The sequence below is a fragment of the Chrysochloris asiatica genome, unplaced genomic scaffold (assembly GCF_000296735.1).
Source record: "Chrysochloris asiatica unplaced genomic scaffold, ChrAsi1.0 scaffold00006, whole genome shotgun sequence".
Lineage (NCBI taxonomy): Eukaryota > Metazoa > Chordata > Mammalia > Afrosoricida > Chrysochloridae > Chrysochloris > Chrysochloris asiatica.
This window is the reverse complement of record NW_006408524.1, coordinates 37,976,449-37,998,516: the sequence shown is the minus strand read 5'-3', so window position 1 is coordinate 37,998,516 and position 22,068 is coordinate 37,976,449. Positions and strand designations below refer to the sequence as shown.

Here is a 22,068-nt window from a genome sequence, read left to right as displayed (position 1 = left end):
TACAGGGTTTCCGAATAGTGGGTGGTGAGCTTGAACTACTGACATTTTGATTCAAACTGACCTTGCTGTCCAGTGCATTAACCCGCAGCGCCACACTAGGACTCTGTCATGAGGCTTAAGTTTTGCCAGTCTAGTACATGTGAGGTGGTATCTCATTGTTCTCATTTTTATTTTCTTAATTTTTAATAAGATTTAGTTTCATGGGTTGATGGATCTTTATTTTTTTATTCTATTGTGTGATCATTTTTCAGTTACTTTTTTTTGGTCTTTTCATAATAGGTTTATGGGTGTTATTTAGTACAAATTGAGATTTTATATCTTGGTGGTCCTAGCTATGTTGAGCAAATAATCTGAGAAGCTGAATTATATAAAGAAAAATGTGGTTATCAGGACTGGAGGAAGACTTGTTAACCACCTGTGATATACAGATGATACAACCTTGTTTGCTGAAAGTGAAGAGGACTTTAAATATTTACTGATGAAGATCATAGACCACAGTCTTCAATATGGGTTGGATTTCAATGTAAAGAAAACAAAAAATCCTCACCAGGGGAACAAAAAATAACATCATGATAAATGGAAAAAAGACTGAAGTTGTCAAAGACTTCATTTTGCTTGAATCCACTGTCAACACTCATTGAAGCATCAGTCAAGAAATCAAATGACGTGCATTGCATTGGATAAATCTGCTGCGCAGGAACTCTCTAAAGAATTCAAGAGCAAAGATGTCAGTTTGAGGACTAAGGTGAGCCTGCTCCAATAATGTTATTTTCAAAGGCCTCATATGTATGTGAAAGTTGAACAATAAATAAGGAAGACTGTAGAAGAATTGATGCATTTGAGTTATAGTCTTGGAGAAAAATATTAAAAGTACCATGGACTGCCAGAAAAACAAACAAATCTGTGTTGTTACAAGTACAGCCAAAATGCTCCTTAGAAGCCAGGATAGCCAAACTTCATCTCTTATAATTCGGACATAGTATCAGGAGGGACCAGTTCCTGGAGACAGTACTTTGTGCTAGGTAATGTGGAGCATCAGTGCACAAGAGGAAGACACCACTGAAATAGATAGGCATAGTGTCAGCAGCAGTGGACTCAGGTGTAATGATGATTGTGAAGCTGGCAGTGTTGTTCTGTTGTGCATAGGGTTGCTATGTGTCAGAACTAACAACAAGCTATGCAAAAGTCTCAATTCCATGATGTGACTTTCACCTGATTGAAAACCTATGGCTTATGGAGATTTCTCAGTTTTTACTGTGCTCAGATGTATGTTTAGACAAAATGTTACTCTGTTATGTAATGTTTGAAAGTATTTGTAACAGGAAGGATTCTATGGTAAATTAACTGCCCATGTTTTTCAGAAGAACTTTCTGTGATAGGTCCCTAAAGTTGTCCATATGCTAATCGCTCAAACCTGTGAATATTTTACAAAAATGATTCAGCAGCTGTGATAATATAAGAATCTTGAGATGGCAAGATCATCCTGGATTATCAGGGTAGACCTAATACCAAGCGTAAAGATTTTATAAGAGGGAGAGAGAAGGTTCAGAGTTAGAGGACGAGATATACTGGTGGAAACAGACACAGCAGACTTATCTTCAAGAGGAATACTGTTGACAGAGTGCTACCCTTACATGAAAACAGACAAAAAAAGACAGAAAACAACCCCCCTAAATTTTTTGTTTTTATTGTTGATTGTTGTTAAGCACCCTTGAGTCGATTTCGACTCATACTTCCCTGCATAGGGTTTCCAAGGAGCAGCTGGTAAATTTGAACTGCTGACCTTGTGGTTTGCAGTCCAGTGCTGATCTTACAGTGCCACACCAGCCATTGCCTGGTTTGTAGCAATATGACTGTAATCTCTGCTTCTGTCTTCACAAGGCTATCTTCACGTGGTGTTCTCTGAGTATCTCCCTGTCTGTGACTCTTCTTATAAATACATCAGTTATAGAGTTGCATTAGGACGCAGCCTACTGCAGTATGATCTCATGCTACCTTAATTAAATCTGCAATGACCTTGTTTCCAAGTAAGGTTACAAACACAAGTATTGGGATTTAGGATCTCAGAATATATATAATATTTTCAGGGAGATCATTCAACTCATAACAGTTTTCAAAAATAGCATAATGCCTAATCTGAGAACTAGGACTCCTTATAAAAGTGACAAAATATTTAAAATTTTTTTCTCTTTGTTGTTGCTGTTGTTAGGTGCCATTGAGTCGGTACTGACCCATAGCGACCTTATGCACAGCAGAACGAAACACTGCCCAATACTGGGCCAACCTCATTACTCTTTAGTGGTAGAAATTACTTTGTAAACGGGAAATGATTCTCATTATTCTAAGGACCTTCGCATTGGCAGCTTAGTGAGCAGAAACCTGCTCAGAATTTTGCTGAAATTCTGTTGGGAGGGTTTTGACAAGAATACCTGAACACTTGACTCCAGCTACATGATAGGAATTCTCTTGGAGGTAAGACATCAGACAGCTTTCTGTAACAATCAGCTCTTCCTGACATGTCAAACTCCACATGTGTGTAATGCCCTGTATTAGTTTACTAAGGCTGCTGTAACAAATCACAGTTCTGGAGAGGAGAAGTCTGAAGTGAAGGTGTTGACAGGGCTGCCCTCCCTCTGGTGGCTCTGGGGAGAAGGTGATCCTTGCCTCTTCTAGATTCTAGTGGTTGGTGGCCATCCTTGGTGTCCTCTGGCTTGTTGTATCACCCCAATATCTGCCTTCCTCTTCACATCTTCTTCTGTGTGTGTCTCTCGCTACTTTCTCTTTGCTTCTTATAATGGCATTTAGGGCCCATCCACAAAATCCGGGATATACTTATCTTATCAAGATCCTTAACTTAATCACATCATTTGCCATTAAGATAATACGTGTTCACCCTTTTGCTATGTAAGGTGCAATACACAGTATCCAGGGATTAGCAAGTGAGTGTATCTCTGGGAATATATATATATTAGCAGAAGCCCTGCTGTGGCAATGTGGGTTAATGCACTGGACTACTAGGTCAGTTTGAACCGCAAGGTTGGCAGTTCAAGCTCACCAGCCTCTCCTTGGAAAACCTATACATGTTCGCTATGGATTGGAACTGACTGGATGGCAAACAACAACAACAACAACAACAACAACAACAACACCACCATACTTCTTTGTTGTTTCTTTGCAGTCTCATCTAATGATTTGATTTTCTAAATAATTGTTTTTTATCTGATGCATCCTAAAAATCTTTAACAATTATTGGCTGTATTGTAAATGTTTGTTCTCCCCTACACTGATTTCTGGAGAAGGTGTCAGCTAACTATAGTCCATAAGCAAATTCATCTCACTGCTTGGTTTTGTATGACCCAGAACCTAAGAATGGTATTACATTGTTAAATGGTTAAAAAAAAAAAAAAAAAAAATCAAAGGAAGACTAAGATAAATGAAAATCATATGAAAATTAAATCTCAATGTCCATAGATAAAATGTTATAGGCACATAGCCATACTCATTTGTTTACATTTGTGTATCACTGCTTTTGTTCTGGAACAGCAGAGTTGATTAGTTGCTGTAGAGGCCAAATGACTTGCAAAGCCGAAAATATTTGCAATCTGACACTTTAAGGATAAAGTTTTCTGTCCCTTGGTTTAGTGGGCTATCTTTGTGTCTGGCTCTTAGGCTATAAATACGTCAATATCCAGGTCTTCTTCCATTACACCTTCTTCAGGCTGCCACTTTTCCAGCTTGTGAAAGGAACCGTGTGACATTTGGATGTCACAAAGTCAGAAATAAGCTAACTTGTGAAGAGACAGGGGACTTTTTCTCAATCTCAAATAGTCTGAGGTTGTTAGAAGATGATGGTAAGTGAAAATTTAAAAATGAAACAGAGGTTAAATAGATCTGCTGATAAGGAGCAATTGAGAAAATGAAAGACTAGACAAATTTCTGGGTCGCAAAGTCTATGTGGATGTCCCGTCTCCACCAACAAAAGCTCTCTGTGTGAACTGACTGCAGTGGAGAATCCTATGTACAGATAACACCATAGATGGATGGATACATGGCTCCCTTCACATCGACTGTGGTTCAAGCAGACATTGCATACAGCAGAACTAGTGTTGTCCAGTCTCACATCATTCTCAAGTTTGTTGACAAGATTAAGGCCATCATGCCAGTCCATCTCACTGATTGAGATGGACTGAAGAGAGACTCGCCTCTTCAATCAATGAGGTGACTCAGCGCAGTGATGATGTACTAGGCCCTGTATTTCACTAAATATGATGTCCTTTCCTAGTGATTGGTCCTTCATGTTATCGTGTCCACAGTAACTGTGTTCAACAACACTCAGTTGTGATCCATCAAGTTTTCACATGTAGATGGCTATGCCTTTCTTCCTAGTCTCTCTTAGTCTGGATGTTCCACTGAAACCTATCCACAATGGATAACCCTGCTAGTATTGATAATGTTGGTACCAGTTACCATAAGCACCATAGCAATGCATAAGCCACCACAACTACAGTACAACAAACTGACAGATGGGTGGGAGAGAGAACTCCATTAACATGGCTCTATTTTACTATGAATGATTTCTTTTACTCTCAAGTCTTGTTTCTTTTTAATTGTTAAAGTGCCATCTAGTTGGAGCAACCCTTATAGAGTTTCCAAGAAGCGACTGGTGGGTTTGAATCACTGACCCTGTGATTAGAAGTCTAGTGTTCATCTATTATTTTGTATGAAAAAATAAATTTTATTTATGAAGATCCATTCTTGTATTTATAAATGAAGTTAGCAGGCCTTTAAATGGTGCTAGAAAGCGTTTTGTGTATTCTGATCCCTCCCAACTGTGAAATTGCTCCAGAAAGTGGTTGGATCTCAACTGAAGATACTGTGTCCTTCATACTCTGCCACTAGCCCCTCAACTCTTCCCATAAAACCAGTTTATAAAAAAGCAAAAAAGAGTCTCCGTAGACTTGAAATTGACTGATATTTAATTTAGCTACATCTTCTATTAGTTAATTACAATCTTTATTACAGCATCTTATTTATTTATGTATTAAAACTATAATTGTAACTGAATTTTATACATATTGGTGTTTTGGGAGGCATGTATCACTTAATGTGGTTTTATTTAATATGTATATAAATATATGCAAGGGGGCTTAAAAAAATTCCTGGAAAAATGGGATTTAAATATAGTGGAATTTTGCCTTGAACTTTCAGAAGTCCCCTTATATACTTAGAATGCCATTTCACTTGAAACAGCTCAATTCTTTTGTGTACTTTGTAACTTGCTAAAAGTTTTAATACACATACCATGCTTTTACACAAATAACATACTCCTGTGTTTGATTACCAACCCCTATTCCCCTTGGGAGGTATTTTTGGAAATGCCACTATTTCAGTCTTTTTTTTACATGTTGCCATTTATTCTTTTTTTTTTTTTAAAAACCCAGCATAGCTTGTGTCTTAGGCTGGGTAATCCAGAGAAGTGAAACAAGTGATGCTTATATATGTTCATGTAAAAAAGAGCCAAGCTCACACAGCAGTAGAAGTGTGGCTCCCAGGTCTGTGGCTTGGATGTCAGGCTGGAGCCCTGTGACTTACGTTAGCTGCAGGGCTGATGAACCAAGATCGGCAGGTCAGATGGCAGGCAGGCAGGCAGGTCCGGCAGGTGAGGAGGCAGGCTGCTGATGATTTCCAGGGTTGGCAGGCAATAGAGCAGGCCAGTGGCCTAGGTCCATATCACCAGAGGCTGAAGGATGAGCCAATTGCAAAATCGAGATCCAGCAGAGAGCTCCGGAGCCTTCTGTGAATATCCAGTATAATGGAAGCATGCCAACTGCCAAACCACTGTGAATTCTGACCCAGAGAAGTTGACACAGAGCCTAAACTCTCATAGCCTGTTTACAAGAATACTTCCCAGGTAATTATTAATTATTAGGGGAGAGAGTAGTTGGCAAGTAAAAGTAGAAGGCTCTTGCTATTTTCACAACAATATGGTATATATTTGCATTAGAATGATGACATCTGGATAGCATTAATATTAATATAGATTACATTTATATTAATGTTTAAATTAATAAATAGGGTAGGTAATGGTATTGCAAACAGTTCCTTTCAGCAACAATTCAGTGAGCAGTTTTTGAGTGTTCCCCAGGTTCCAGGTCTTGTGATAGGTTCTGGGGACACAGAGAGGTGAAAAGATGTTTGTCCTTGTGCTCAAGTTGCTGTTCACAGCCTCCTAGGAGAGCCTCGCTTGAAAACAATGTGAGTGCACTGAGGGGAGTAATAGAACCACATTCAAGGAACTGAAGCTGCCCAGAGAAGAGAAGGATTGGTTCAGTCGGTTCAGTCTGTTCAATCTGCTGAGGAGGCAGGCATTCAGAGTAGATTGCAGTCCAGCTGGACTTTGAAGGCGAGAAAAGTGATGTAAGAGTGAAGGCACCAATGTGTTGGATTGAGCTATCTTGGCATCTAAAAGTTCTACATATGCTGTCATTTAAAATGCTTAAGTAGCATGTGTTTACATTTAATAAGCCAGATGATCTCTGAGGCTCCACATTTTGTATATTATTATTTAAAAAAAAACACAAAACCAAAGCATGAGGAAGATTAGTATGATTTTTAAAATACCATATACTGAGATCTTGTGTCTATTCTGGTATTTAGTATAAGCTGTCATTCTTGGTGTGGTGCTGTGGGATAAACACTGGACGGCTAACCACAAAGTCGGCAGTTCAAACCCACCAGCTGTTTCTCAGAAATCCTATATAAGTTCGCTATGAGTCAGACCTGACTCAACAGTACTTTAACAACAACAATTACTTACAAGATGACTAAGTATATACTTGAAAAATTTTCTTTAAATGCTCTAAGTTGACATTGCATCCTCTCATTTTCCTCCCCTAATTTTGATTTCTTTCTTTCTTTCTTTTTTTTTTTTTTTGCAGTTGGTTAGCCTGCTGCTCATTGGAATAGCTGCGTGGGGCATCGGCTTCGGGCTGATTTCTAGTCTCCGAGTGGTTGGCGTGGTCATTGCAGTGGGCATTTTCTTGTTCCTGATTGCATTAGTGGGGCTGATTGGTGCTGTAAAGCACCACCAGGTGTTGCTATTTTTTGTATCCTTTTTATTATGTGGTTTTACCCCATTGGGTTTGAGTCCTTATTTGCTATTCATTATTATTTTGACAACAGTTAATTTACATTTTTTATTAAGAAATTAAATGCCAGATAGCAACTCCCAGTAAGCCTATGTGTATTTGTTCAACATGCATATATTTCTGAAAGTTCTTATATGTTTGCATAGTCTTTCATTTTCCTTGTCACATCATGGAAAATATAGTCTTTAAGTTCAGAACAGCCTAATTTATGTATTGCAAATTCTGAATTACACTAAATTACTTCAGTGATCTCTACACCTTTACAGCATATTAGCATTTGATTGGATTTCACAAGTACTTTAATCTTAAGAAAGTTCATATACATTTACCTGTACTTATGTGGCACTGTGGGCTATGTGTCAGACTGCAAAGTCAATTGAAGTATAAAGTTGGTTGTTCAAGCTCACCAGCTGCTCCTTGGAAACCCTGTACAGGGTTGTTATGGGTCAGAATTGACTCGATGGCACTTAACAACAACAACAGCATTTCCTATTTGATAAATAAAAAGTTTATATTTTATTCTATATAAAATTCTAATAGATATGCTTCTGTAGTGTATTATCAAAATAATTATTATGTATATGCCTTTTAGAAATTATCAGTATCTTTGTTTTATCTTCTTTTCAAAGTACTTAGAATATCCTTAACTTTTAACTCTCAGTACATGATTATTCTCTTACTTGTATTTATTGTTCAGTTTTCTGTATCCTGTGCCTGTTTAGCCCTAAACCAGGAACAACAGGTAAGCAAAGACTTTTCCTTTTACTTTATTTCTTCATATGAGTATAGGAAAAAGAGCAAACATGACTGGAATCTAAAGTAACTTCCTCTTGCCCAGAATGCCATTCTCACTCTAAACATTGGGCTCTTTTAAAAGATGTCTACCCAGTCTCCTCCCACCACTATGCAATGAAATGTTTGCTCTAGAACATTTGTGGTAGTTCCATCTTATCAACTACTTTCTTTTTTGCAGAGGTATATGATCCCTTATTTTGGAGCAATAGAATTTCATCTTGTCACACTTTGAGAATTATGCATTTGAGCCAAGTACTTCTTTTAAATTGCATTTAAACATTAAGAAGTTTTCATTCTTGAGATAAAAGCAGTATCTTAACTTTTGTTACAGATTGAGTGGTAAGCTTTTATCACTGAAAAATTTTAATGGTCTTATAAAGAATATTTATTTTAGGCACACTCAGCACTACAATTATAAGCTCAAGCTTTGTATATTTTACACAAGGATGACACATTTTAATGTAAACATTGAATGCGTTATGTAGGGTCAACTTCTGGAAGTTGGTTGGAATAATACAGCAAGTGCTCGAAATGACATCCAGAGAAATTTAAACTGTTGTGGGTTCCGAAGTTTTAACCTAAATGACACCTGTTTCGCAGTAAGTACAAAGTATGAAATATTTATTGGAGATATATTGTGTACAGGAGGATAATGATTAACCTGGAAGAAGTGGACTTTCTGATGCCGAATTGCATTTTTAAAATGCTGTACATACATCTACGCTTGTACACTGTTGTATTGTTTGCCTCTTCACAGATATCCAATCCCAAGAGTGCTCAATATTTCTGGATTGGATGTCCATGGATGCTTCTAGTTATTGCCCCTTATTCCTTACCATTCTAATCCTCTTAGAAATAATGTGAAAGAGAATGATCAGCCTTAGTGATTCAGAGGAGGTGTTTAAATGTCTTGGTTTTAAACCATATAAGGATGGTAAGAAGAGAATGATTTGTACTAAACTGGATATTTAAAACAGTTAAACATGCCCACAGTGGAGTATACATGTGACTACCTTTTTCTGTTCTCTCTCCCTCCCTGTAAAAATGGCATTGGTGGGACATCCAACTTCTACTAACTTCACAGGGATGAAAGAGAATCACCATCAGCATCGGCCCAAAGTTAATTCCTGTGCAGTTTAGACATAGCTCCTCTCCCCACCCTTTTACCAATTCTGCCACCGGCTGTCACTCCCATGGTACTCTAGACTGCTTTACTGAGTTTAGTAATTCATTGTAGGGACCATATAGAACTCACAGACTGTACACATGATTATGGGGTTTTAGGGAAGTAACAGGTTCCAGGTAAGGATTAGGAGTGACTCAGGATACGGTTCTTCGTCAGGACAACTTTTTGGCTATGCCCACAGGCAGGCCTTTCCCCTTGGCCTCATGGGCAGGTCTTTATCCTGTTCAGGCAAGTATTACAGGTTCTACAGCTGCACTAATAAATGCCCAGAAACATCCCACTCCTTCAGCAAATCATCTGCCTTAAGGCACTTAGCTCTCTTGCTTCATGGGTTCGTAAGCCTAGCTTTGTGAAGTTCCCAGAGATAGTGCACTCTGCCAACAAGTCTCCTACTTGAAGGTGCTCAGCTTCCTCACTCCATGGGTCAGGAAGCCAACTATGGCGCCATCTCCTGCCAGTCTTCTGGTTCTCTGCTGCACATGTCATTTCTCTTTGTCTTTTCCCATCTCCAATATTATAATTTTCTCTGTCTTTCGGGTCTAGGAGGTTCTCAGCTTAGGGACCCAGGGTCAAAAGAACACACTGGTGCTGGCTCTTCTGTCTTTGTGGTAGTAAAGTCCTCTGCCTTCTCACTCTGGGATTAGTTACATGCTAATTTTAGCGTAGTGGGAAGGCAAAACTGACTGATTCCCTCTTTAGGATTCCACATACTTTATTTTTATTGTCCCATCTTCACATGAGGTCCATGCACCTTATTTGTATTCTTAGCAGGCTGCCCAATCCCCTTGGTGGGCCACAAACACCATATTTGTACAGTCCTAACGTAGTGGAATTGAATCGGATTGCGAACCACAAGGTCAGCAGTTCTGTCAGCTGTCCCATGGGAGAAAGATGAGGCTTTCTGCTTCCATAAAGATTTACAGTCTTGGAAACCCTGTATAGGGTCGATATGAGTCGGAATCGACTCCATGGCATATAACCACCCGATTTTTGTGATGGAGTCACAAAGACTGTGGCTAGGAGGGCCATAGTAAGTAATTCATTGCAATGCACACCATAGCACAACTTCATACCTTTTTTCTTTGGGAACTGAGCTAAATGATATACTAACTACAACAACCATCCTCATCAGTCCTCTGACCTCCAAGTTCCAGACTGATCTGTGTGAAGGTGAACTCAAGCTTTGACTTTATAGGGAAATTCACATAGATTGATATTTTGGGGAACCCCTCTTAGTACATGTCTGAGCCCTAAGTTGGAAATTCCCCTAGTGTGGCCTCTTTTGAAATTACCCAAATGAGACCTCTTTTGTGGCATTTTTTTTTTTTTAATAAAATTTTTGCTATGACAAGACACTGTCCCCACTTCTATTGAGTCAGTTCTGACTCACAGTGACCCTATAGGGCAGAGTCAAACTGTCCCTAGGAATTCAGAGACTGTGAATCTTTGTGGAAACTGAGAGCTTCATTCTTCTTCTGAGAAGTGGCTGGAGGGTTTGAACTGCTGATCTTGCAGTTAGCAGCCCAATGTTCAATTCTCTATACCACCAAGGCTCCTTTTTGTGTGTGCGTGCATGTGTGCCTGCCATAGGGGCCTTGCTGTATAACACATTATTATGAAATGAGTGGCTTAAAACTTCCCCCATTCATTTTCTCACAGTTTCCTTGGGTTAGGAGTTGGTAGGGATTAACTGAGCTCTTTGCTCATGGTCTTCTTACCAAATAGAACTCCAGGTGTTGGCTGGGACTGTGGTCTCATCTGAGGCAGAGAATCTTCTTCCACACTCACTGGTTAATGGTAGAATTCAATTCCTTGGGGGCTGGGGGTGGGATGGCTAGGACCAAAGCCCTTGTTTTTGAGCTGGGTGTCCTTTAGGGTGTCTCTCTCAGCTTCAGAGAATGCTCTCAGATCTTAATTACAGGGCCCTCTAAAATCCTGGTAGTTCAAAGCCAGCATGAGAAAATCTCTCTACCCATCCTGCTAAGATGGAGTCTTACAGAGTGCAGTGCCTAGGGTAGGGATGATCCCATCATATTCACAAGACCTGTCCCATGCACATGAGGGATTATACATAGGTTACACTGGGTGCGGGGGATGTGGAGTGGATCTTAGCGATCATCTTAAAATTCTGCTCACCACAGAGCCCTAGGAGCTGGCTAAGGAACCAAGGTCCAAAATTGGAAATAGTATCTCCAGATGCCAAATTATTTTTGTAGATTTCATACGTTCTTCATAAATGAATATTGAGTCAGATGTTCTTTTCTTTAATTGATTCAGAGCTGTGTCAAAAGTAGCCACCAGTGCTCATTGTGTGCGCCAATAATAGAAGAATATGCTGGAGAGGTTTTGAGATTTGTTGGCGGTATTGGCCTCTTCTTCAGTTTTACAGAGGTATGTGAAAAGGACTCAATATTTGTTTGCATATGTGACAGCAGCAGAAGGCATGGAGTTTCACCTTAGCACGGCACTCAGGTTTTGGAATGCGTCAATGGATACTTTCATTGAGAACTAACATTATAGCAAGGTTGGGCATCAGAATACCGAGGTATACTTCTAAACCTAGCCTTAACCTTGTAGCAAAAATTGAGATGGTTTATCTGTTCCTGTTCCCCTTAATGTAAAACATAATGGGTATATGAAATGAAGATATTAAACTGGATTATCTTTAGGATCTCTTTCTGCCTTGTGGTAAATTACAGTCTCATTGTCATTGTTAAGTGCCTTTGAGTTGGTTCTAATTTATAGCGACCCTATATAGGGTTTCCGAGGAGTGGCTGGTGGATTGGAACTGACAGCCTGTGGTTAGCAGTCCAGTGTTTATCCTAGAATTATAGTGTAGTGTATGCTTACTTGTAGACTTGTTCGTGGTGTGGATAAGTACTCAGCTCCTAACCAAAAGCTTGGTGGTTCAGAACCACCAAGCTGCTCCTTGGGAAGAAGGTGTGGCAGTCATCCTTCCATAAAGATTACAATTTGGAAACCCTATGGGACAGGTCTACTCTGATCTGCCCTGTAGGGTTGCTGTGAGTCAGCAATGGATGTCTGGGCAAAAGTAAAAATTTAAATTTGATTTTGGAATGGGTGAGACACATTCACATTGTTTAAAACATATACAGCATGCATGCACCTATATGAAGTGGGCTTTGAACAATTGTTTTCAGCCCCATGCCCCCATGCTTGTTCACAGACTTTTAGGACTTATAGGAACCACTGTTGTAAATTTCTTATGTGTTGTTATATATTTATTAATTGATATAGTTATATAAATACAATATCTGCAAGGAAAAACAAATATATTATTTGATAACGTTAAGGAATAATGATTCCTTCACCAGTGTCTTCATCAAACTGTAAGTTTCTATGGACATTTTTTGATGTTTTTGTACTTGTCTAGGTTGCAATCTTCTTACTGACTATGACTGCGGGCAAGTTACTTCTGTTTCTGTTTAAAATTGGGAATTATAATCCACAGCCTGTCCTTTTGTTGTGATAATAAAAAGACTTTTTGTTGTTAGTGTCCTTGAGTCTGTTCCTATTCAGAGCAACCCTTTATAGGGTATCCAAGGAACAATTGGTGAGTTTGAACTGTCAACGTTGTGGTTCAAATTGACCTTGAGATCCAGTGCTTTATCCCCCAGTGCCACACCAGGACTTAGTACATGTGGAATTTATAAAACTCAGAATAGTATCCAGTACAGGTACTGTGTCAGCTGTCATTTGTAGCCATTAGTAAAGCTGGTATATTGTTGTTAAGTGCCTTCCAGTTGGTTCTGACTCATAGTGACTCTGTATAGGGTTTCTAAGGAGCAGTTGGTGGCTTTGAACTGCTGACCTTGTGGTTCACAGTCCAGTACTGATCCTACAGCACCACATTATTGTTGTTGTTGTTAAGTGCTGTGGAGTCAGTTCTGACTCATAGTGATCCTGCGCACAGGGTTTCCGAGGCTGTAAATCTTTACAGGAGCAGAATGCCTCATCTTTCTCCCATGGAACCGCTGTAGTTTTGAACTGCTGACCTTGCGGTTGGCAGCCCGACTCGTAACCACTATGCTATCAGAGCTCCTACAGTACCACATTAGGTGACATTGAAAAGAATGATAGTAGAAGCGATCATAATCATGGTCAGATGTCTCTGTTACATTCTTTACTCTTTCAAAACATAACAGAATAGCATATAGAACTATATAATTTATATAAAATGTGTATTAATGCTAGAAATATATGGCTGGCTAGTTTAAAAGTTAACATCTACCTTAAAACCAGCAAATTCAAAAGTGTTTTTCATTAGTAAAGTGTAACATGCTTATTTTACATGTTGGACATTTAATTTTTAAAAATATATCATTACTGTAAATCCTTAAGGAGCTCTGGTAGCATAGTGGTTACGAATCAGGCTGCTAACCTCAGGGTCAGCAGTTTAAAACTACCAGCTGTTCCGCAGGAGAGAGATGAAGCTTTCTGCTCCCATAAAGATTTACAGCCTCAGAAACCCTGTGCAGGGTCACTATGAGTTGGAACTGACTCCATGGTACATGACCACCACCACCACTGTAAATCCATGGTCATCTTCTTTGTACATAAATTTCTATCTGTATTTTCTAGACCTTCCCCCCTCTTAGAATATATTTCTAGAAGTAAAATTTGATGTACTCAGTATGTGGACATTTAAAAAGATTTTGGTGTATATTTTCAAATTGCCTTCTGAGTTCTGTGTTCAAGTCAATTCTGAACTGCCCCAGAACTGTGTCAAGGTTTCATAGACTGTAATCTTTATGGGAACAAATTGCCAAGTCTTTTCTCCTACAGAGCGGCTGGTGGGTTTGAACTGCCATCTGAGCACTTAACCATTGCACCACCAGGTCTCTTTGCTTTCTTAGTTGTTGTTGTTAAGTGCCGTCAAGTCGATTCTGACCCATAGGGACCATGCATAGGGTTTCCAAGGAGTGACTGGTGAGTTTGAACCACTGACCTTGTGATTCAAACATCTTTGCAGTCGGGTACATTACCCCACAGCACCATTAACTGTAGATAGTTTTTATTTTGAAAAGTATTTGCCAATCTGGTAGGTAAAAATTAGTTATTACAATTATTTATTCTCTGTAATAATTAGTAGAGAATTTAACCATATACATATCCTTCTTTGGCCATTTCTTGTTCTGTGAATTGCCCACATAGTTTTCTTGTATAGTTATCTAAGAACCTTTGAATTACAAGTGGCAAACCCAAAATTTCATTTGCAAAAATATGATAGTGTGCCTGGGCGTGGGGGAGGTATTGGAATTTATGGAGGAAGTACATACAGTATAAGGCTGGGCCTTACGAGGTGTGGTATTAGAAATCCAGGCTAACAAGAATGTTGCCCCCGCAACTCCTCTTCCTTTCTCCTTTCTTTTTCTTTTTTGCATAACTTCCTTTCTCTCTCTCCTGCTTCTTCCTTCCCTCTAACTCTTTCCTATCGGCAATTTTTTGTGCCCTCTAAATTTTTGTCTATTTTGAATTTTTCATTTAAATTTAGAAAATTTATTTTGAGTTCTGGTGGTACATTTCAAACCCACCAACGCTCCCTGCTCCATTGGAGAAAGATGATAGTGTCTATTCCCCTAAAGATTTATAATCTCAGAAAACCTACAGAGGATTTCTATGAATCAAATGGATTTTTCTTTTGGGATTTGAGCATTTTTGAGCAGCACTGTTTTGGTTTTTTTTTTTTTTCTTCTGTCAGATTACATTGCCTTCACATCTGCTTATTTTGTTAAATGCCCTTTCTTTAATGAAACAGTTTTCTTAAGTGTCCTTTTATTGATTTGTGCTCTGTGCTTTAAATTAAAAAAATAAAAATAAATCACCTTTTGAAACACAGCTAGGTGTTTTAATAATTTATAAAATCTGATATTTCTGGATAATAAGTATTTGGTAGTCAAATATTTATTCTCTCACTTTAAATTTTTTATTTTATTCAGTATTTTGGAATCACAAATTATCAGTGTTTGAAGGAACAAGGGTTTCTTATCGTAGGTAAAATAGGAAAGATTTGATTTAAACTAGTTATATTAATCTTAAAATAACTTTAAATCATCAGAGAAAAGATTTATAATCTGAAAAGTGTTATTATGATTTATGTTCTCTAAAGAAAATGTGAAAATATAGAAAATTATGAAGATAAAAATGAAAATATTTGTTAATTGAAATTATTTTCTCAGAAACATCATTTCCATTTTGGCATATTTCCTTCTGTCACTTCTATAGTTGTGTTGTTAAGTGCTGTCAAATAGGTTTTGACTCATAGCGACCCTGTGTAGGGTCTTCTAGGAGCGACTGGTGAGTTTGAAAAACCAATGTTGTAGTTCAAGCTGACTTTGCAATCTAGTACTTATCCTACAGCACCAAACCAGAACTCCATACTTAGCACATATTTATTATTTCCCACTCCATACACATTTCTATGGTATGAACGATACCCTGATGACCTTAAGACCTATCAGCCTTAAGCTTCTAGAATCAGCAGATGGTTGCTGATTACGTCTAGTCAGTTATCCTTCAAAAATTACCTAAATCACCAGTAGCTTTAAAACCTTAAGATCCAATAATCATCTATTTTTAACTGGTTTGCATTTTGGGTGTGAGGTAGGAGTTAGTGATTAGGTAGCCGGGAAAAGGAAACACTTCTTCCTTTTGTCACTTATGGTTAAATTTGAGTAATTTAGTACTGACATGTGTGGCTCTGGAGTCCTGCTGTGGCACTGTGGGGTACTGCACTGGACTGCAAGGTCAGTGGTTCAAGCTCACCAGACACTCCTTGGAAACCCTATACAGGGTCACTATGAGTTGGAACCTACTACAGGGCACTTAATAACATCAGCAATATGTCCGCTAGATTAGGAGCTGAAATTTATCCAGATGCTTTGTTTCCCTGTGACTTGAACAGACATAGACGTGTATGTAGGGATAATGATAAATATATTTAACAACTTAAAAAATCCTAACCGGAAGCATCCTGTGTGGCAGAGTTTCTGAAGAGAAGGTCAAGGAAATCATGCTTAGGTACTGTTGGCAGGGCCCGGAGGTAGGAGGAGGCTGACCTATTACTTAGTATTGTAATAATTAGCATGTCAGAAATGGCACATCAGACTATCACATACAGGAACATAGACAGAAATGATTAGGAGTATGAAGTCCAGATTTTAACCCTGGCTCCACTACTCACGAACATTGAAACTATTAGGTGGTTATCTAAGTCTCTATGCCTCAGTTTCCTCATTTATAAAACAAATGCTGGTAGTAACTATCTCGTAGGATTGAGTGAATAATTACTTATAAAGTATGAGGGGGCTTCAGAAATGGAATTAATGGATAATGGGACTTTTCCACAAACTTTCAAAGTCTATTGAGCAGTGCCTGTCACACAATACAGTGTAGAGTGTAAGTACTATGTAGATACTTGTTAAATACACGACTTTTTATTTCTCTGCAGACAGACTCCAGTAAAGAATTTTCACTCCCCCAAATTGGGCTTATTTTAAATTTAGCTTATCAGTCCTTGGTTCAGCTCACAAACCACAGTCTCATCAGTCTATACATGATGTGGCCCTATAGGATAAACACTGGACTGCTAGCTAGAAGGTTGGCAGTTCAATACCCATCAGCTGCTCTTTGGAAACCCTGTACAGGATTGCTATGAGTCAGAATCAACTCAACGGCACTTAACAACCACAAAAACATACATGTTGTGGCTCTAAACATGGTCAATCATTACTGTGGTTAATAGAGAAAATTTTTATTTACTTTAATTCTCTAGAAGTAATTAAAGGTATCGTGGATGACTTAGAAATCAAATGAACAAAATTCAGATTAACACTTAAACACAGATCTTATGGAGTTCTGGTGTGGCATTGTAGGACAAGCATTGGACTTTTAACTACAAGATTCAAATAACAAGATTCAAACCCACCAAACTACTCCTTGGAAATCCTATCCAGGGTCACTATGAGTTGGAACCAATTTGACAGCCCTTACCACCACCAACAAAGTAGAAATGCAATTTGAATTTAACTATTAAAATTTTGCACCTCTTTCTATGAAGTTAGATTTTTTTTTTTTAACAAAGCAGTTTTAACAGAAACAGAAAGAACACGTATCTTAAAACTTAGGCTATATTGATTAGCATGTTTTCCCATAAACCGGTATGAAAATGGTATAATAACAATTTAACACTTATCTAAGATTATTGGGTTTTATTCCTGTAGACAGGCATGAAACTGTAGCATTAATAATGGTCTGTGATGGTAAATGTATTTATTACAGAATTTTGGTATTGTGTAATTTTTAATGACTCCAGTTTGTTTCTGATTTTTCAAATTATATGATAGTTTAATTATTCAGACTACTTAATATTTGTATTAGTTTCCTATTGCTACTGTTAATTTAGTGACTTAAAGCAACCATTTATTATTTACAGTCCTGGAAATCAGAAGCCTAAATGGGCTTGTAAATCTGTGTTCCTTCTGAAAGGTCTAGCAAGAGCCTATTTTCTTGCCTTTTCCACCTTCTGCTGGAAACCCTATACAGGGTCACTGTGAGTTGGGACCAACTCGATGGCATGTAACAACAGCAGCAGCAATAGGTCACCTAGGAGTCCCAGTGTGGTGTTGTAGGAGAATCACAAGATTGGTGGTTCAAACCCACCAGCCACTCCTCAGGGTCATTGAGTTGGAACTGACTTGAGGACACTTAACAACAAAAACATAGGTCATCTACAGTCTTTGGCTCATAGCATCTTCTCTCTTGGACTCTGCTTCCATTATAACATTGCTGACTTACTATATCTTGGACTTTGACCTTCCTTTAAGGACTTTTATGAAGATATCAGATTCCTGGTGTGGTGCTGTGGGTTAATGCACTAGACTGCAAGGTCGGTTTGAACCACAAGGTCACTAGCCAGTTCTCAAAAACCCTATATATAGGGTCACTGTGGGTCTGAACCGACCTGACAATACTCAACAACAAAAATGATGTATCGGACTTCTGGTGTGGCACTGTAAGATAAACACTGGACTACGAACCACAGGGTTGGTGGTTCAAACCCACCAGCTGCTCCTGTACAAGGTTGCTGTGAGTCAGAACTAACTCAATGGCACTTAACAATAACAACAACAATGATGATAGCAGGAATCCTGCTGTGGCATTGCGGAATAAAGCACTGGACTACAAGGTGGGGTTGAACCACAAGGTTGGAGGTTCAAGTTCACCAGTCACTCCTTGGAAGCCTAATGCAGGGTCGCTATGAGTCAGAATTGACTCAACAGCACTTAACAACAACAATATGATGGCATCAGGGCCATGGTGCTCCATATAATAAGCATTCAACTGCAAACCATAAGGTATGTGGTTCGAGTCTGCCTGCTGCTCCATGGGAGGAAGATGAAGCTTTCTGCTCCCTCAAAGACTTAAATCCTCAGAAACCCTATACAGGGTTGATATGAGTCAGACCAACTTGATGGTACTTCACAACAACTAGATGATATCATTGGACCCACCTGGATAATCTAGGTACTTTCCACATCGTGAGATCCTTAAATTCATCATATCTGCAAAGTACCTTTTGCCACATAATATTTGTACGTTTTGGGGAATGTTGTTGATGTTAAGTGCCATTTTAGGATTAGGACATGAACTTTTTTTGCAGGGAGGGGGTGAAGGAGGAGGAATCCTAATTCATTCTACCACAGTGTTCATATTAATTTGTTTTCTTAGGGCTTTTTTGATATACTTACTACATGATGTTTCATAAACAAAAGGTATCTTTCTCCTTGCAATAAATAATGCAAAGTGCTTCCGAGATTTCTGAGTTATGTCATTGTTTTACTGGTAAATGATATCTTACTGAATAAATAACATACTGCTGCTTTCTCTCTCTTTCTTTTCCCCCTCTTTCCATTTTAGATTTTGGGCGTCTGGCTGACTTACAGATACAGGAACCAGAAAGATCCTCGTGCTAATCCTAGTGCGTTCCTTTGATTGGAAAATAAGGAATTTCATTCATTTTTCTGATCTTGCTCATTTTCAGTAACTTTTAAGTTTAGAAAAGATGATTGGCCCATTTAATTGAGGAAACAGTATCTGAAAAATTACATGGGTGACAGTGGAATTGTATTTTTTTTCACTTTTAGGTTTCTCTAAATGTTTATCTTTGTCCATTGCTGAAAACAAATAGAAACGTACGGTTTCCTCTGCCCCTCAGTGGTACCTGTAACCTACTGTATTCACAGTATCTGCACTGTCCACTGTGGCCTTTCTAAGCATTTATACCTGCAGAAAAATGCCGGATGGCATATTGTGTTGATCATATTGTGACTTTAAATACAGATTTCACTGGAATAATTTTATGTAGCACTGTGCTGTGTAGATAGTTCCTTCAGGAAAAAGAGTTGAAATTTATTAAAAAGCCAGAAAGTATAAGGTTCTATTATATTAAATTCAGTAAGGGAAATCTAAATTCCCAGTTTTTTAGGAAAGAAGTGTTGTGGTGAAAGTTATAGTATAAAAGTGATACTTTAGTTCTATGGTAGTCTTTTATGATTACACTAATGTAGTTTAGAAATAGCTGTGTCTTTAGAAAAGTGTTGGTTTAGTTTTGGACTTACACAGATAAGTGCAACTGAGAAGTCTCATGAAACATTCAGATATGTACCATTTACCTTCAGCCTTCAAAATTGAACACGTTTGTAAAATTTAGAAAGTATATCTATATAACCTTTTTGATTATTTCTTTTTGTAATAATTGAAGACCCAAATACTACATTTTTAAACATGTTACTATTAATAAGGTGGTCCATGTAACAAAACGATATTTGGTTTTCTTACTAAGGATTAAACGCCTTTTTCATGAAATTTCTCAGTATTGTAACATGTCATACCTAAGCATATTTGAATGTAATCTCCTGTAATTTGAAATGATACTGTATATTATGTTAAAAATTAAAGATTAGAAACCTTTTCTTATGTATATGAATGCTTGACTTAAAAGACCATCTCGTTGTTGTTGTTAAGTGCTATTGAGTTGGTTTTGACTCCTCAGAGCGACACTGTATAAGATTTCTGAGGAACAGCTGGTGGGTTTGAACCACCAGCCTTGCAATTAGCAGTCCAGTGCTTATCCTACAGCACCACAGAAGACTTCAAAAGAAGGTAATAAATAGAATTAATAAATGAATTAAGTGAAATAGAATTTTTTTTTTTTCCTTTATGCTCTGGGTTCCTGTTAGACTGACTTAGAGCTGAATGTTTTTATTTTCGTGTATAATAAACTAGGGAGATGAACTTCCAGCACTAACCTCTGTTTATTGGTAGCCATTCACACAACCTGTCTTGAAATTATCATTTTAAATTTCATTACCATACTGTGAAAGGTTCTTTACAAAGAGAAGTTATTTATATTTATGTGGAAATGTAAGTAAGTTATTTCATATTGCTAGATATTGCTAATTTGTTATCTTGTATTCTGTGTAGGACATGATATTTATTATTAATGGTCTTGATAGGTTTTAGACCAAGAGGATAAATGGTTGACCTATAGAATTTTGGAACATTTTGTGGGTTTATCATTTCTGTGACTCTGCAAGACTAAGTGTTATACTTCACCTTCAAAAACACATATTATTGTGACCATTCTTGTGATATCATATTGAGCTCTGGGACACTTTTGAAATATTCCCACCTGTACTGTAAAATGAGATTACAGCTGCCACATGAAGGAAGTAAGATTTTGGAATTCTGTCTGGTTTTTAAAATTTTTACTTTTTATTGTGATTTAAGTGAAGATTTGCAGAGCAGCCCATCAGTTTTACATTCAACAAATCATACACTAATTTCAGCTCAGTCATTGCAGTTCCCATCAATGTAATATCACCAATCCCACTTCATCCCTGTGCTCCCCATCCACAGCCTGCCTTCCTTCCCAACCTATCTGAATTTCGTCTTTGGATAAGTGCTGCCCTATTGATTTCCAGTGGCTGGCCATTATGTGATGTGTGTACCTCGCTAGTGCTGTTGTTCCCATTATATTATCTGTTGTTGTTATTAAGTGCCATCTAGTTGGTTCTGACCCATAGTGACCCTGTATAGGGTTTCTGAGGAGCAGCTAGGGAGCTTGAATCTCCAACCTTGAGGTTCAAAGTGACTTTTCAGTCCAGTGCTTTAATCCACAGTGCCACACCAGAATTCCTGTAATATTACCTGTTGTTGTTGTTGTTGTTATGTGCCGTGGAGTCGGTTCCAACTCATAGCGACCCTGCACAGGGTTTCCAAGGTTGTAAATCTTTGCAGGAGCAGAAAGCCTCATCTTTCTCCTGCAGAACAGCTGGTAGTTTCAAACTGCTGACCTTACAGTTCACAGCCTGATTTGTACTGAAAATTAAGCTATCTGGGTGAGTTCATTTCAAGGCCTGAAGGCTGACCAAGGATTGTAGTCTCAGTTTCCATAAGTCTCTATCATTAGTAAGCCTGGTCTTTGACACTTAAAAAAATTTGTTTTTTCCACTTTTCCCTCAACTCTCTCTGGGACTTTCTAATGTGATCCTTTTCAGAGAAGTTGGTAGTGGTAATTGGCCACCATCTAGTTCTTCTGGTCTCAGGGTCATGGAGACTGATGTTAATATGGTCCATTAGTCCACTGCACTAATTGTTTCAAAGTGTCTTCAGTTTTCATCACTTTTCTTTCCTCTGCATAGGGAGAGACAAATAGTTGCACCTTAGGTGACCACTGATAAGCTTTTAATAATATCATTAATATCACATGCAAGTAAAATTTTGCTGAAGATAATTCTAAAACGACTGCAACAATACATCAACAGGAAACTGCCAGAAATTCAAGCTGGATTCAGAACAGGACGTAAAACTAGGGATATCATGGTGACCGTCCAATGGATCTTGGCTGAACGCAAA

At 38.2% G+C, this 22,068-nt stretch overlaps 1 protein-coding gene across 1 annotated transcript in view; it reads left to right on the top strand.

Moving 5' to 3' along the window:
- The window catches only part of TSPAN13 (tetraspanin 13), a 36,744-nt gene extending 17,601 nt beyond the window's left edge, over positions 1 to 19,143 (top strand). Inside the window, exons 2-6 of the mRNA XM_006832242.1 lie at positions 6,939 to 7,106; positions 7,810 to 7,890; positions 8,429 to 8,542; positions 11,407 to 11,520; positions 19,069 to 19,143. Of these exons, the coding sequence (XP_006832305.1) occupies positions 6,939 to 7,106; positions 7,810 to 7,890; positions 8,429 to 8,542; positions 11,407 to 11,520; positions 19,069 to 19,143 (552 nt within the window). The remainder of the gene's footprint in view (positions 1 to 6,938; positions 7,107 to 7,809; positions 7,891 to 8,428; positions 8,543 to 11,406; positions 11,521 to 19,068) is intronic.
- The last annotated feature ends 2,925 nt before the right edge of the window (positions 19,144 to 22,068 follow it).